The sequence below is a fragment of the Anopheles coustani genome, chromosome X (genome assembly GCF_943734705.1).
Source record: "Anopheles coustani chromosome X, idAnoCousDA_361_x.2, whole genome shotgun sequence".
NCBI classification, from domain to species: domain Eukaryota; kingdom Metazoa; phylum Arthropoda; class Insecta; order Diptera; family Culicidae; genus Anopheles; species Anopheles coustani.
Genome location: NC_071290.1, coordinates 17,252,201 through 17,269,231, shown reverse-complemented (window position 1 = coordinate 17,269,231; position 17,031 = coordinate 17,252,201). Strand labels below are relative to the sequence as shown.

At 38.4% G+C, this 17,031-nt stretch overlaps 1 protein-coding gene across 5 annotated transcripts; it reads right to left on the bottom strand.

Annotated features, from left to right (window-relative positions):
• Positions 1-2,226: 2,226 nt before the first annotated feature.
• LOC131269404 (mannosyl-oligosaccharide alpha-1,2-mannosidase IA) lies at positions 2,227-17,022 on the bottom strand. Of its 5 annotated transcripts, none has more exons than XM_058271751.1 (8): positions 17,003-17,022; positions 15,681-16,626; positions 14,577-15,608; positions 6,326-6,724; positions 3,800-4,238; positions 3,444-3,727; positions 3,143-3,259; positions 2,227-3,078 (listed from the first exon to the last, which is right to left on the bottom strand). In XM_058271751.1, exons 3-8 carry the CDS (start codon positions 15,288-15,290, stop codon positions 2,944-2,946), a joined length of 2,088 nt encoding a protein of 695 aa, XP_058127734.1. In that variant the 5' UTR covers positions 15,291-15,608; positions 15,681-16,626; positions 17,003-17,022; the 3' UTR covers positions 2,227-2,943. The 5 variants fall into 5 exon arrangements, with proteins under 5 accessions (XP_058127734.1, XP_058127733.1, XP_058127735.1 ...); XM_058271750.1 differs by lacking the exon at positions 17,003-17,022 and adding an exon at positions 16,940-17,002; XM_058271752.1 differs by lacking the exon at positions 17,003-17,022 and adding an exon at positions 16,940-16,965 and having other exon boundaries at positions 15,681-16,308.
• Between the last annotated feature and the right edge of the window lie 9 nt (positions 17,023-17,031).

Here is a 17,031-nt window from a genome sequence, read left to right as displayed (position 1 = left end):
ATCACGTACACAAATGGAACAAGTCTAGTACAAGGACTGCCCCTCATAGGGCATGATTTTTCCAGCTTTTCGAAAACTCTAGCTTCTCCAATTTGGGGAATGAACTTTTTTTTATAATTTTTGTGTGATTTGAACAACAGTGATTTGCAAATGTTTGCATGTTTTCTATTCGACTGTAAGATTAAAAGAAATGGCGGAATAATATGAATCTGTAATTCAGAAGGATCTTTGTTACAGACTTGTTTATCCTCTCTCGCGCATCGGTAGGTATACTAGGTCTCAGAGGCAACCGTGAATTCCGGTTTTGCTACACTCACTATGAGAAGTACCTAAAGGGTGCAATTAATGATAAATTTACCATTGTGTGAGCCGTTTGAATTGGATGCCGCGTTAAACATGTTAACATGATGCAATTCTGTTATGGTTATTCGACATTATGGATATACTGAATAGGATGGACAACATGAATTCCCTGATGCATTTCTTGCATATGTTGATGCAAATTCAGCTCTACTATCAACCCACGGGCCCCCTTTATTTTTATAAATTTATAACAAACTCCCATTTTCGGTATGCCTAGCACAGTCCAGTCGCTCGCATGTTCTTTGATTCACGCTTTTATTTTCTAATTTTACTTATCAGTACTATAATGAATACCCAGATGTTTCAAATCCTAACTAGACTAAAACATTTTGAACAAAAAGTTATTTTCGGCAAAGGGTGTTGAAAAGTTTTCTACCGTTTTCCGACCCAGAGTTGAAACTGGTATTTCCATGGTCGCTATTATTCACATTTATTTTCATCACGCTCCTAAAGATGAAACTTACTCCGATCAATTTGTCAATTAACATGTCCTTCGTTCTAAATGTTTGATCAACTGTGACTGGACAATGGATTAGTTTTTGATCTAGTTAAAACCGATTTATTCACGGGAATCAATTATGGAAATCAGAAGACTAATTTATCGCTCTGGCAATGACAATGTGCATCTGAAAGAATTCATTAAAGAACATAATTAAAAAATAATACACAACTAACATGTTTTGATTGTTTAATTTTCGAGTTAAACTGGTACATCTAAATTTAAGTCATCCATTATGCGCTTTATTCGAACGAAAGTCGAAACGGCAACTATAAAAAGGAAGATATCTGGTAGTTTATTTTCGTGCATATGCGTTTAGAACGATTGGTGTACCATTACGCGATTGAAAACCATCCACTCTCGAAAATATAACCTTGTAGTAGAGTATAAGTTTGATTAGATGAAGTAGACAAATTTTTTACAAAATGGAAAACATAGGTGGATGATCTTTTAAGATAGCATATTTTCTGAAAAACTCATAATTTTTAACGTTGGAAAATTCACACGTTTCTCTGCTCGGAATATTCCTCGTAGAATGACAACACTGCCTGACCGGTATATCTCTAAAATTTGCAAAAACTATACCAACATATTTTTTATAATGCTGGAGGGTACTTAAGCCCATTACTGATACGACATAAATAAAATAAACTAATGAAATCTCTTGAATGGAAACATTCTTCGAATAAAGCGCATTAAAGAAGTACTACCAAATGCATGGTACCGAGAGCAATTTCGAACCATCACTACCCAACTAGTAATATCTGAATACCCCGTGTCAGGTTTGAAACAATGACTTTTACAAATGTGCACTGTTCAAAGTCTGCTAAATCTTTAAAAAAAAACAGAACCAATATCACATGCCGTGATATTTCATGAAAACTGTAAATTGTAGGCCATATTATATATTTCTGTACCTCTTCGTTATTTTAAAAGCAATTTTCGTTTGCTCACATGAAAAACTGTCTTCTTCAGCGTTTACAGATTTTTGCAAAGAATGCTTCATTAACCACACGTTTAAAAGAGTACAACCCATACTATCTCCTTTTACCAGGTAATGCTAGCTTTCGATTGGTTGTTGTTGTTACGCGTGTTTTCTTTCTTTTTATACATAAATTTTTCTACTTAACTAATTGTATTACGTATTACACACTGTTTTGGTTGGAGACATGATAAAAAAGAACTCGTTGCCTATGCAACACTGGTTTAATGATCATTCAATTTCACCAATTCTGTTTTGGTGAAAGATTTCTTTTGAAATCAAAACCATTTACTATGAACCTAAAAGCAACAGTGTTTCAAAAAGGGTTTAAACAAGTGGTTCGTGTTTTTGTATCTATTTCGAATAACGATTCGTTAAACAATGTATTTTTAAAACGAATATATTCACTCATGTTAACCCAGTTTCAAACTTCTTCTATAGATCCTCTTATTTTTGCAAGTAGATTGATCACATATTCTTATTCTATACATGCGACGAGCCAATTGTTGGCACATTATAATTGAAATTAATAAATTCCCTATCGGTGCTTTTCAGATACCTAGAATTCCTATCGTTCGGCTAAGTTGTTGTTACATGTTGGTACAATGATTCATTTCACTCCCTGTATGAAACTCAAAACAAAACAGTTTAAGTGGGCAGGTTACCCGAATATCTCCGTGATCCTCTTTATATACTACCTGTGGTCCAATGCTACTCTGACTCTTTTTATATTAATAGGGGAATTTTAACTTTGCGGTATTAATATGTTTCTACTTCTTCTAGAACTGATAGGCATGTTTTTCAACAACAACTATTTGCGGCTCATAATGCTTACTGTGATCCAAACAAAGTGAGCATCACATGATTGTACGTAGTGTAGATGTCAAGAAAAAGAAGAAAATAAAACCTATCTAAAAGAATCTAGAATCTGCTCCGATATGTTTCGTGCTGATTCAAGTGCTACATGGGTTTTGCTCAATACAACTCGATTTTACCAATTACGAGCAGCTTCTTCGACTATTGCAGTGGATTCGTCCTAGTAACACTCGCGCTATTTATTTCTTCTTAATTAACATACACTCAGTCATCAGGTAGATGATTAAGGCGAGCTAGATACGGCAGCTGGCCGATACAGGGAATTCCGATCCTTCACCGGCAAGGGGTGTGCTTCCGTATTAAACACCCACTCGTCCAACGGCAGCAGTGAATCATCAGAAAACAGCAGATAGAGATACTGTCAAATAGCAAAAGATAATGAGAAAGAGTTCATGTCCAAGCATCCCACCCCTCTTGTTTACCTTTAGTGTCTCGGCAAGGAAGAAACTCTGCTGCACATCATCTTTTACTGGATCAGTATGATATACGTTCTTCAATCCGGAGTACCCAGTAGGCGTGCGACAATGTTTTTCAAGAGCCTATAATAAACATAAATAATCTTATGAATCTGCATCGACGCGATAGTAGAAAATAAAACTAGGAATAGAAAATATGAATAAACTTATTATCTAGTCCCAGAAAACGAGGTTATTCCAACGATCTACTCCATCTACCACACAGTAATTTCCTATAAGTCATATTTTCTTCCGGAACCTGTCTTACCTGCACAGCATCCCAGCCCCACTCCCGGTACTTTTGATCGTGCGTCAATCGCCACATAATAAAGTAACTCTCAAAAGTTTCCGGACGAAGTATATAGTATTTCTCCTGAGCTTTCAGTGCCTTCGCCTCCACACCGTCGTTGAAGCGGAATGATTCAGGTCCAAGTCGTGTGTACGTACGTATGTAGCTCTCGTGACAGGTATTAGTTAGGCCCTCGCCAATCTCCATGTAACGTTGAGAGTATTGATTCGTCAATGTTGTACTCCCGAGTCCGAACAAACCACCTACAAATACGAAGGGAAATATATAAACATTAACGCGCCTTCTTTGGTTGAATATCTGTAAACTGACTTTACCTGCAAAGCATGCCAAATGGTCCATTTTGTGTTCCAGCCGATCGAATTTCATATCCGAAACGTATACCAGACCGCTCGGCGTTCGGCGGACCATGTGCTGGATGATGGCTTGCATTGCTTCGTCATACATCTCACGCGCCTCGTCATCTTCGTGACCAGACTGGATCCATGCCTTCAAAAGGTACTCATAGAAACTGTCACCCAGCGCCCCAAGCGACATGTGCTGTTGGCCCCATTTTCCCGTCTTCGGATTTAGATAGTTTGGATAGAGGCCCTTCGGTTTCTCGATGTCCTTCAAAACTGCTCGGATGGTCTGCACTCGGTCTCGGTACACCGCATCTCCGGTGATATCGCTCAAGTATGAAAACTCCAAATGAAGAGTACCAAATTCTGACAAGATGCTACTGCCACCGCTCGCCCATCCATAGTTCTTGCTCACCTGTGCAAAAAATACACAATACATGAGATTTCTCTTTCACAATATTTACGACATCGGTCTTATTCGATGCTATTTTGTATTAATAAAGTGCATAAAATGGTCAATAATACAGGTGCTAATACACTACCGAGTTTTATAAGTAATAACAGATCAAACCTAGTACACATTATGGGGTCCCTTTTTCTGGAGTAATTTAGCGGAAACCTTTTCGTCAAAAAGCATTTTAGCAGAAGCGCGATATAAAATGATCTTATTTAATAACTAACAAACCATGATTTTAAAACGATTTTCAAGAAACTAGCAAACATCTTAACAGGGAGCACTACAAAAGAAGAAATCTATAGCAATCAGCAACCCAACCCATAACGCGTTCAAAGTCTGTAAAACCGATCATTAGACACATCCTGACCAATATATTATATTCTTGTCGTTCTCTATAGACCCTAATGAAACATGCAATTGTTTATGTTTAGAACGCTAAAAATACTAGACAATAATAATCTATATCTTGTTTAGATGTTCGTGTTTAGATGGATCAGTTATTACTTCTATACCCCCTCAGTTTCATGTGATCTTGTTGATCTACAATAAAAAAAACTATGTTACTGCAGTAGATTGAAACGAGTTACTAACCTTATAAAACAGAGTGGTAAAGAAAAGCTCTAAGTGGGTAACTAAACGATCAAATAGACTTTCAGGCTTCTCCCGATATTTAGCACGTGGTACAGTTATTGGGTATAGGTTTTTAATTACGTAAAAATTCTCGTAACATTATTGGTAAAGGGATACATTTTTAACATGTATAGACACACATGAATAGCAATACACAGATTGATGCATAGCATAGTCGCATACACGTACATACAAAATGTAGTGTATCCAAGCATGCACACGTACATCAAGCAGCATAGTTAACACACATAGTGATATTTATTAGGTTTTGAATATTTGCAAAAGCCGCTCACAGTTTACGCACATTTAACAGATACATAGTACCATGATTGAAGTACCATACACAGTTTCATTGGTTAAAAATAACGATTTCGTCACACAAACCAAAATGTTGAATGAAGAATAGGAGTAAACGATACGTGGGAAGGGAAAGAAAAAGAGAGAAGAAAAAGAGTTATCAATTGGATAAGGGGATCCCTTAAAACACTTGCGACTGGTTTAGTGATGATGCAGGATTTTCTACCAAGCAAAACATAGGGAAACATGAAACATGAACGAAGAGATGTTAAAATAATAAATCCACCAATAGCCCAGGCAGTTTTCAATAATAACGTTCAATGTAAAAATCATGCTGATTGTATTCCCCAGAACTGTTCGAAAGAAGTATCAACTTAGGTAAACATAAAACAGTTGAAAATGAAACGACCATCCACTCTGAGTGAAAACTGATAGTATGAACACATAGCATGTTTCCTGATTTCGAGGAGTTCATATTTTTTTCTAGCAAGTTTTCCTATTGCGATGAAATGTCTGTGGCCTATCAGAGAAATATCCACATAAAAACTTGCCAAAAAGATTTGTACTAACTATACAGGTAATGAAAACCATTGTTAGGATAAGAATTGAAGTGATATGAATTGAAACTGATATGAAAAAAGGATCAGGGTGGCATACTGTTGGGAGCGTTGATGCGTAATATATAATACCTTCCCACACAACACGAAGTCGTATAAAGTTGTATGAATTGAATCTAAAATCAGTATATTTCGAATCGGAATCGCATTATGCACAGGCAATGCACGTTGTCAATGGTTGTTGCATATGATGCCGATAAAGAATGTAATACGATTAGCGCTTCCACTTTTGTACGTATAGGCTTTATGTTAGCACCATACACGATACATATTACATAGAAGTACGATTATTTCATGTTGCATTTCGATTAACATACAAAGTGTGTTGTGTGGGTTATAAGAGCATAGCCAGTGAGCAGACAGGAACGACTATAGTGTATTCGAAAAAAGGACACCATCTACTATAAAGATGATGGTCAGATCTCCCTTCTCCACCATATTTCAATGTTATCTTCCGCCCACTGTATATTTCCAGTGCCGCTAACACATCGAACTACTCACCCCATTGCGCACGTTCACCAAAGCGTACGGTATGCCAGTAGGTGTCTGGAAAGCAGGTAGCAGCTTGTCAGCGACATATTTTGCCTTCTCGAGGAACAACCGATCACCGGTGAAGGCGTAGCATGTAAGAAATCCCCCGACGAAGCGAATGTTGGTCTCGAACACTGATAAATCAGCATCGACGTTCTCGAGTGTAAACTTGCGCGCAACCCAGTCACGGCCTTCGTCGAACTCCTTGTGTAGCCCCATCAAGTACAGCGTGTCTAGCCCGTCCACAATCGTAGCACCCAGATCGAACGACCCGAATATACTGTTGCTGTGGCCGCGCTTCGATAATGGCCGCAGCTCGTTCTTGCCCCACGCGTACAGCTTGTAATTGCTCCAGGCGTGTATCATCATCTGTGGATAAGGAGAAAACAAAATTGATTATTCTAATTGATATGTTGTTCATTTACCAAAAAATAATGTTCCAGATTAAATTATTTTGAGTCGAACGAAACCCGCAGAAAACTTCTTTTAATACGGATGAAGAATATTTGAATTCGTTGACCACAGCTAGGACGTAATGCAACGGTTGAAAAATTATTCCTTCATCGTTTGCTTGCTTTAATATTTGTCTTTCCTAAATGCTTTGTCGTTTAACACTTTCACGATTCACGACGACCTATTCACGATTCACGATGCCTACTGCCGTGGGCAAAAACCGATAGAGCTGTAATCACACCAACATGGTGTTATTGGCTGTCATTCGATGGACGGCCACGTCAAAGAGTTGCATATTTTCATTGTTAAAATTTACCGCTGGCGACTGAACTGAAGATTTAAAAAAGGTATATGCGCTAGTTAAAGGCTAAGTCTACTTTTTCACCAAGATCGATCGCTTTATATGAGCATAAATTTAAGGGAATATGATTCGTTGATTTAATTTCATTTGCGCCCGGTATCTTCGGTTGCCAAAACTACGCATGCACTAAACCAAAATTAGTAACGATAATTTTGGTTAATGTCCGAAAAACAATAGATGATTTTTTTAATTTAATTGTCAAATAGTAAGTGCAATTGATTTGAACGGGAATTTGAAACCTAATGAATCTTCATGAAGCTTTTACGAATCTTCATGATTCTTTAATTGGCGTGGATGATAACACCAAAAAACAGAGGGGCTCTATCCATTTTTGGTCTTTAGTTTTCTGTTTTTAAAATTAATTAATCTTTGGAATTCGCGAATCTTTCTCGAAAAGATTCATGAATCTTTAAAACGATGCAAATAATCGTTCAGATTCATGAATCTGAATCGGAATTACACAACTCTAATCATCACGCCTCCAAAGTGACGATTGTTATTCCGCAGATCTCTGGGTGTTCTGACAAGTGCTTTTACAGGCTTCATGTGCCATTGTGCACTCATCCCAAATAATTTACTTGCAATTTTTCCATTATTTTGCTGTAGCATGTCTTATGATAGCTTTAGCGCCGAATGTTAAGTTTCTTTCACTTCCCAGTAGAGCAGTGATGTTAAACTCGTTTCGTCCTCGTGAACCGAACTTCTCCCTAAAATAGGTTTGAGGGTTAAAACGTAGTTTTGGTTGGATTTATGAAAATAGGTTCTTATCAGTATAGTTTCAACTGAACAGTCAACTTCTTATAAATTTGCATTCAATCATATCAAACTTTGTATTAGCTGTGTGTAATTTACTTGAGATAAGCACCATAATTGGTGCTTATAATGATTCAGTTTGTTTCCTTTATGCTGCATCAGGGTTTGTATTACATAATATACATCAATGATCATTGATCCTGATGACTTTCTTGTACGAAATCAGGACGACTGACTATCCACCCATAGGGTAAAAGTCTCGTAAGCCCTTAACGGGGGCAGGCATGACCAACAAGGTCGTTACGCCATCCTAAGATTAATATGTCGGATAGTCACGATTTCAATGGTTTGAAAAGTGACCCATTCGGAATAAAATTTCTTTTCATTTTTTCATTTTCCCTTCAATTTTCTTTTCCCTAATTTTCATATAACACCTCCTAGACAGTCTCACCCACGTTGCAGTTTGAAACAGTCAATAATCTTGTTGCTGGTGATGTTTTCGCTCAATATAGTCCATTCCCTGGGTACTCTCTTTAGCCATAAAATTAAAAAAAAACTGCGAGATGCACAGTTGGAAAACGTTCACAAACTGTAAAAGAAACTTTTGTTCTACAATTTTTTCTGAAATTTATATTTACAAAAACAATTGGAAAGGTTGGTTGATCGATCGACTGTCTGAAGGGTGGCGTGGCGTGAATGGAAAGCCTTAATAGTGTGACGGTCTTAAAATATGACGGTCAACGTAAAATTTCAATGAATTTGATTATTTTATACACAGACACATTTGCTCGAAACACGCAACAAGCAATGTTTGAAATCCTATATCATCCAGTTGACGAACACGAGACGAGAGAAACAAGAGAAAACAAGGAACAGATTAAAAAGAAGCAGCAAGGTTATCGAAGAAGTTACAAAGGACAACCAAGGTTGTAGTTAGCTCATGAGGCGTTGAAAACTCTTGCTAAGCCGTAAAGCAACTTCCACTAAACCAACCTGGTACCGACAAAGCATATCTTATTGGTTTTGATGAGAAATGAGTATATTGACCCGATGGTTCGCGACCGCAACACATGTGTCTTTCGCAAAGTACGAATAGAGTGCTATCTTTTGGATCTAGTAGACTTTGAAGACCAAACTTAGCAAATATCCGCATTTACTGCAGACCACAAAGTTACTGGATTACTGGACCGGGTCGTGCTGCATCTGAGAAATACTGGTATCGTAGGCGTTGATAGTCAAGCTAGTCGGCTCTTCCGGTTTTCAACCAATACAAACATAACCCACACAGACCTGTCGTACGTAGTCCCGTTTTTCATGGTCAATCAAACGATCGACACCTTCACCTGGTACCGCATTGTCGATACGCAGCCAGGTGGAAGCGTTTTGGTACCGCGGCTCGTAGGTAATGCTGTCAAATGTAGATCGGGGTATTCGCGCATTCTGTTCGTAATCCGTGGACTCTGCGGCTGTGTTAACCATTTGACGCGGACTGCTATGGTAGTAGTATCTGTCCATGGTCTCTTGACTGAGCAAATCCGTCAATTCTGGCATCGACTGCTGGCTCTCAGCGTTCCCACCAAAGCGAACGTGGTCGTCGTAGTTGAGAAAGCGTTCTTGATACCGACGCTGAAGTTGAGGTTGTGGATGTGTCGTATAGCGTTGCTGGCGTACGATCAGTGTTACACCGGTCATCGCCACCAGGAACATCGCTGTGACAACCGTACTCATCTTTCCTTGGTTTTGTCAAAACGCCCGTAAACGCTGGTGTTGCCACGAAGTAGAACGATTTGTGGAATGCTGACACTGCAATGTGTCGGCACAATACTGTCACACCGCTCTACACTATTGGCACACAGTGCAAGTTTACGGAAATCAGCACAACACGTTTATAACTTTCAACCGAATTGTGTATAGCTTTCGGTAGCCCTAGGCTTTACTTAGATCTTCATATAATAGAAGAACATTTTTCGATACCATAACAGCGGCCACATTGATTCGTACTTTTCGAAATCGAAATCACCACGCAACCTCAGAAGCAACCAAGCCAGAACTAGTTCACCTCGAAGAACGATCGAAAGAGCTGGCCTCAAAAATTAACCACGCCATATACTGCGTACCCATTGGCGATAGGATTGGTTGATAGAAGCCCTAAGTGTTTGCTGGATCGCGATCATTCGGTGGTGGTATGATAATCGTCATCGCTGTCACCCGGCACTGACCGCTCTTTGACCTTTCGAAGCCGCCATCAGGGGAACATCTGCAGCTGTATGGACAAGATCACAACCGGCCGCAGCACCCTTGGAATCGGTTTAACGTCAGAGAGAGCAACGGTGCAGCGTATGAGTCAGTAGCAAAAATTGGTTTAGTCGGTATTTATGCGCGCCGGTCACGATCTTCAACATGGTTAATAGTTTTCTAAGAAACGGATGTTTTTTTCGGCTCGTTGAAGGATCACGTTACGATGTGCAATTTCAAGTGAGAGTTTAGGGCCGCTAGCCATACATTCAGACATGGACAGGTATATTATCGTCGTTGAGCAACAGATTCCTCGCACAACTTCCGCGTAACTATCAGTATTTATGTTGTCAATCTGTTCGTAAAATTGATTGCTCATTTGTTAGGCATTATACGTTTTCTAAGGTACATGGAGTGGAAAGCTTCGTGATGAATCAAATTTAAACCCCAACTACCATGTGATGCACCGATTTCAGACGGTAGGACCGGTTGTGACGAGCAAATACTTTCATCGCACCTTGTTTGATCTTTAATTTCTAGCAACAACAGGTCCAACTGTAAAAATTATACTACTCAAAAAAGAATCATGGCAAATTTATCTCCATACCATCAAAATAAGTTCTACTTCATCCCAAATTCAAGACTTCTGCTAACAGAATAATGTACTTTATTAGTTATAAGTAACACAAATCACGCGAGATTACAGCTTCAAATGTGTCTGCAGGCTAACTAAATATTCCATAGGATACAAAACAAAAAAAATATCTCAGTGATATAGTGGCGGGCTCCTTTGGGATGATGCAACAAACAATAAGTTCGAAAATGGTAAGCAAACGCTAGCAAATGCTACGCTATTAGCACACCCTTTCCCGAACGCCAACCTAGCAGAGAACGTTGATATATAGAGTTCCCTCTCCGATCATCGCTGCTTCAAGCAAGTAAACTTTAACAGATAACGATAAAACTATGTGTTTACTTATCACAAATCCTACACCTAGTTTAACCTAGCGCTTTTCGAATGTTCGTGTTGCCCATCAGCTGTTTGCACCTGAATGCACAATAAAGCACAATAAAGTGTAACTCCGTGCTATGAACCGTGCTTTGAATGTTTGCGCTAAGTTATTACGTTATCATTATCGTATTAAAAAAATTATCACCGTTCGAAAGGAGAGAAATATTTTTTAAGAGAAGAAATTAGCAGAATTGTAGCAATAATTATTCAGTGAAATATTTTTGAATAAACATCAAATTTTATATTACACATGCCACGTTTGCGTGTAGTAAAATTATTAATTAAAGCAAGATAAATAAATGGAATAAAAGCAAGTTAAACAATGTGCTGTTTCGAATGTGGCTATATTTCTAACGACTATAGATTATATGAATGTGTACAGATCACATGAAAATGTAAACGAATAAATTCGTTTAATTCTTAACATCCAAACCAAATACCTAGTCAAATTATCTACCTTCGGCGAATTGTTTCTTAGAAACTGTGTAGCTGTTTGGAAGGAAATTCTGTCCACTTTTTGTGCATGCACTGTGTTGAACATTTTTCGCCCACGTACAGTATCGACACAGTTTGCGCACAATTCCTCTGAATCGAAAGATGATACAGAACAAAGAGTGATGTTGTTTGACACATTACTGTGTTACCACCCAGTCACAGCACATTGAACTGCGTGCGATACTACAATACAGCACATCGGCAAGTGTTACTTAACTCAATACTAACATTTGCATCTATCTAGTAAGATCTGTCTCTTTTCTCCACATCTTTGTCTCAGTAACCTATTCCTTGCTTTCCTGAACCAATTCAGATCCAAGTGTCGACTTTAGTCCCAAATTTTTGTTCATTTTAGAGTTCAAAAGTATGTAGAAAAGAAGTCATACTTAACACTACAATCCTCTATTATTCCATAGACTTTTGATCAATAGAGCAAGTTTAAACGTGCTCTAAATCTATCAGGACATCGTTAAGTTAATAGCTGGGCAAGCCACAATATGTCCCAATACTTTGCTGAGCGAGATGGCTCAGCACTGCTCACTGAAAAAAGTTACTTGACACAACACTAGTTGTGGTATTAGTAATGGAAGTGTAATGGAGAAGTTCATCAAGTACCTAAAACAAAAAAGTTTATACTAAACAGCTTTTTATTATAGGTCAGAAAAATTGTAGAAAATGCCCAAGTTGTAGCATTAGGAGAAAAACTCAACCGCTCCAGAACATTCGTTGCAAGGCATGGTCCCAAAGCAATATATTCTTAGATTACGTAGATAACTCTTCTGATACATAGATAATTTTATAAACATATAAAAAATCACAAAGATTATATGGATCTTGACCTATATTTTCTCATTTTCAATAAGGGAAGAAAGAAGTAATCAAACTACATAAACAAACTCGCAGAATTTGAAAATTATACCTTCTGCTCATCCCTGTACCATAGGCTTGACTATCGCAAGTATGAACGATGATTGTAACGCCAGAGTAACAGGAGTAGTAACAATTTTAATAGAGTAATGTTCTTTAATGGTAATGTATGTATCAACAAAACATGAAGGACCTCCCCGTCGTACGGTTATCAACCCAAGAGCGACGTCAATTCACGGCTGCATTATTATCTGCATATGCATGTATTTCTCATAATATTTGTAGAATAAGATTCATCAAATAAAAATTGGAGTCATGGACAGTACTTGTTACTTCACAATTCCAGTCAGTCCGGTTCCACCTTTATTCCAATTTAATGATGTTCTTAGGAATTACAAAAATAAATAAACGGGAAGAAAATCTGACAGCATCGTACATTTTAACGAATTTCTCGTAAAATATTGGTACAATAGGTCTCAAAATGTATAACGATTACACATAAACAGTACATTGATAGCAACAAAATCACAGGCCAACTGTTAAAAATTTAACAAAAACATACGTACAGCACTAATGCAAGGAACTTATTAAAAAAACAACGGAAACTGGTTCCGATCTTTTCCATTTGTGCTGTTGCCTGTAATTTCAAAGACCGTTTTCTTTTCCGCAGTTACCTAAATATAACGGTGAAACACAGCAACGTACTTATCGCGAAGTATACAATTGAGGTTCACTCTATTGATAACCCCCCTCCATTGAGTTTCACTCCATTGATGTTGATAAATAAACTGCTTCTATTTTAAACACGCAGTATATTGATCAATGTACAGTTTGTACATAAAGATTCAGGGTTGAAGAGTATAATACACATATTCAGATTTATTTCAAGTTGCAGGCAAGAAGCAATATGACCATATACATTAACAACATTTAAACAAGGAAAAGCGTGGAATAGATTTAAAAATTTTACAATTCGTTTCGTAATTAAATTCAACTTCAAGTAATATTTGTCCATAGAAATTGTAAACAACCAAATGAATTAGCGATTCAAAAGAAACAGTTATGAACGTTAAGAGAGGTTTCCATGAAACTCGAAAATATTAGCACGAAAACTGGATACTTTCAAAGTAATACTTCGAGCTTTTAGAATGTTTTTGGTTAGCGAGTCAACACCGATTTGCAAAAACCGCTTGTAGCAACCGGTGCGTGTAGTTATTAGTTAGTTTATCTGATTTTAAATATACTGGGTGGCATTGTAGAAGTGATACACTTATTAGAATGTTTTCTGACAAACCCCTGTTCCCTATGTGGCACACACATGGGTATATTTTGATAGATTAACATATTTACAATTTATGTACAAAACGTACACTTAGTGTTCAGTTCAGTTTTCTAAGAAACTACAATGAATTCAAGTCACGAACATTTAAATATTTTGCATTTGCAAGGTTTGACAGGCATTCAGATTAGGTAGGAACTATCTCATTTCAATTTAAGTCGATTATTTGTCTACCGGAACATCAAGCAATATGAGGAGACAGACACGGTTGTTCCAAAGAATAAACCGGGTAAAAAACGGAGTGTCGGATTTATTAAGATATGGGACGAAATGCCGGATGAAAAAAAATTGACAGAGAAATGAAAAATTTTAAAAAATTGAGGCAGCCAATGTGCGCAAAACATAGATACGAATGTCTAGCAAAAAAAACTCACTGTTCGACGATTTTAAAACTACCTAATAAGAAAATTGTCCATATAAAACATAACATAGTGACCACACGATTCAAATCTAAGTCTTTTGAAGTTCACATTCTTGCAGTTGTCAGTATGTAGTGTAACTATTTGCAACGATTAAGATTCTTCTTCCTTGTGTTATACTCAACATAAAAAGCAATGTGTTAATTTCAAACTTATTTATAGTTCATATTATCCTTTGTAAATAATATATCTTCTCGTGTACTGATTCCCAAAAATATCATGCAATATATGAATGTAGACCAACAATATGCATTATATAAAATAATTTTTGATTGAATTGTACTTGCCTCCTTTACTTTGTTGCGCTTCTCCCGCGCGGTCGGGTCCTCGCCGGCTGACGAGTTGAACATTATTGGTGCGATCCCTTGTGCACTAAGCCGCGGTCGATGCATGGTAGATTCGCGATCTTGTTTGGTTCCCTCCTGATCATTCTGTGGAGGTTGCACGACTCCAGCTGGTCCTTCGATGCCCAAGCCAGCTAAGTTAGGCACCTTATTCGGCAAAAGTTGTTGCTCCTGGTTCAATTCTTGGTCTTCGGGTGCTGGAACGATTACTGCTGCAATTGGATTGCGATCGTCGTCTATTGCTGCCTCCATATCAACTGCATCTTTTTTGCCATCATTTCCACCACCCCCCGTGTCTGGTTTTTCAAGAAACTCGTCCGGCAGCTCTCTTCGAATCTTCTCTTGTAGTTTTTCACGATCATCCAGCTTATGGAAGTCCTCCTCGCCAGTACGACCATGCGCAGGTGGAGGAGGCGGAATAAAAATCTCTGGCCCGGCTCGTTGGAATTGTTTATATGCTTTCAGTACACGATCTGCGTTGAAGTTGTCCGGTAGAAAGAAAAACCCTCCGAAACACACGAAGCCAAAGGTAGATAAGACAAGTAGTATTAGACACTTCTCCCGTGATCGGAACGACCTCCGCCCAAGCAGTGGATTTACGGATCCTGATGTGGATGGTCCCCCACTCCCACCAACCCGTTGATACGTTGGTAGCATGTTTTGTGTTAGGTGGCTTAATTGACCTTGCTCGAAATTGATCGCGTATTTATGGAAGATTGTCTCCTTGAACAAGCTTTCAGGAAGCGCAAATGAGCAGTTTTACACTATCGGATTTTTCACAAGAGAAACTGTTTTCCAAGTTTCAGTTGATATCACAAGCAAACTTTAGGCGATTATGAACCATTTGTTACAACAGCTAGTCCAAGACTTGTGGGCCAGAAGTGACATCTTTTGCTGATCGTGTTAAAGTGATTCCAAAGCTGTTCTCTTAAGCTTTAGTTTTTCAAACGTCGTATGCTTCGAATTTTTGGTTGGCTGGAAATTAAAAAAAAAAAAGGAATTGCATAGGCTGTTATTTGAAAGGTCGATATGGTTTCGTAAACTCACCAATCGGTTCCCGGGTTTCTTTTCCTTTCCATGAAACTACGTTACTACGCACGCTTGATTTCACTTGCATGCCATTTGGAGTGCATTAGATCTAGTCTGCGGAGATGATTCACAATATATGTATCACAGGACCGTCGTAAGATTACTTGTTAACCTGTACCACACAGGTAGACCGCTTCCCGTAGCAGATTAATGTTCGGACAAGTATTTCAGATTCTCCACCGGTGTTCTTCCGATGGATCGATGTGAGACTGGATCCAGAATTTGGTATATCGATCATACAGATCAAGGGTTAGCAATGTAACTGGTAGTGCAGTACAATGGATTTGTGCGGGTACGGATGAGGCATTGATTTTTCCAATGCACGGCTATATAATTGGCCAAGTAAAGCAGCGTGACACAGTTGCACTCCTGGCATTTAACAAATTCACAAGATGCTTAGTAGGTAGCGCCGTTTTAATTTTTTACATTCATTTTCTCTGGATGTTTAAGGAACTGGTCTATTTTGGTGTGGGTGTAATTCCAGCGTATTCCGCAATGTTGGTTGGCTGCTATCCACTTTCCTGACGCTTGCGCGTGTGTCGCATGTGCCTTTTAAGCTTCAAAGTTAACGACAATGGAATGGTCGCTAAAAATGTGCCGTAAGTATGGGGCAAAAATCAAACAGATAAGACGTACTTTCAATTTCTACAGCTACCATACAATGCCGTATTCACTTATTTCGCTAAGATAATCAACAGATGATTGCGGATGGGTTGATAGCGTATATGTAGCACAGTTGATTGCGCCACTCGTTTCGTGGATTTCCCAACAAAAATTCAGCAACTTTTGTGAATTTCGAGTAGGTAGAGCTGTTGCGTGGAATGAGAGCAGGACACTGTGTGAAGACAAATTTCCAGACAATATGCTATATGTGGAGCGATGAGGCCTGCGACATTCGATAAAACTTGATGCGGAAGAAAAGAGAGAACCGTACATTAGCTAAAACAAATGGGATACGCTGTGCCATTAGAACCGCACACTCCTACATAAATTGCTGGAGAATGAAACCAACCCCGATCAGTAATGGTTGATCTATAAAAAAAAATCCAGCAAATATGTCCAATTGCAACACAACACGGCCAACAATTCACACCAACTCAATATGAATGTATAAGACCTAATACGTGCTAGATAGCACCATCGTTTCTTTTGTTGGCTCGAAGAGAAAAAAACACTAAACACTCGACTCTTTTGCTGGCCTATTAGCTGGCCCTTACGTGGTAGCTTTCACAGCCGTGACAATTTCTATACTTGCTATACTCTAGCATTGGACGACAAACCCAACGTCAACGCTGTTCTTTTCGACTCA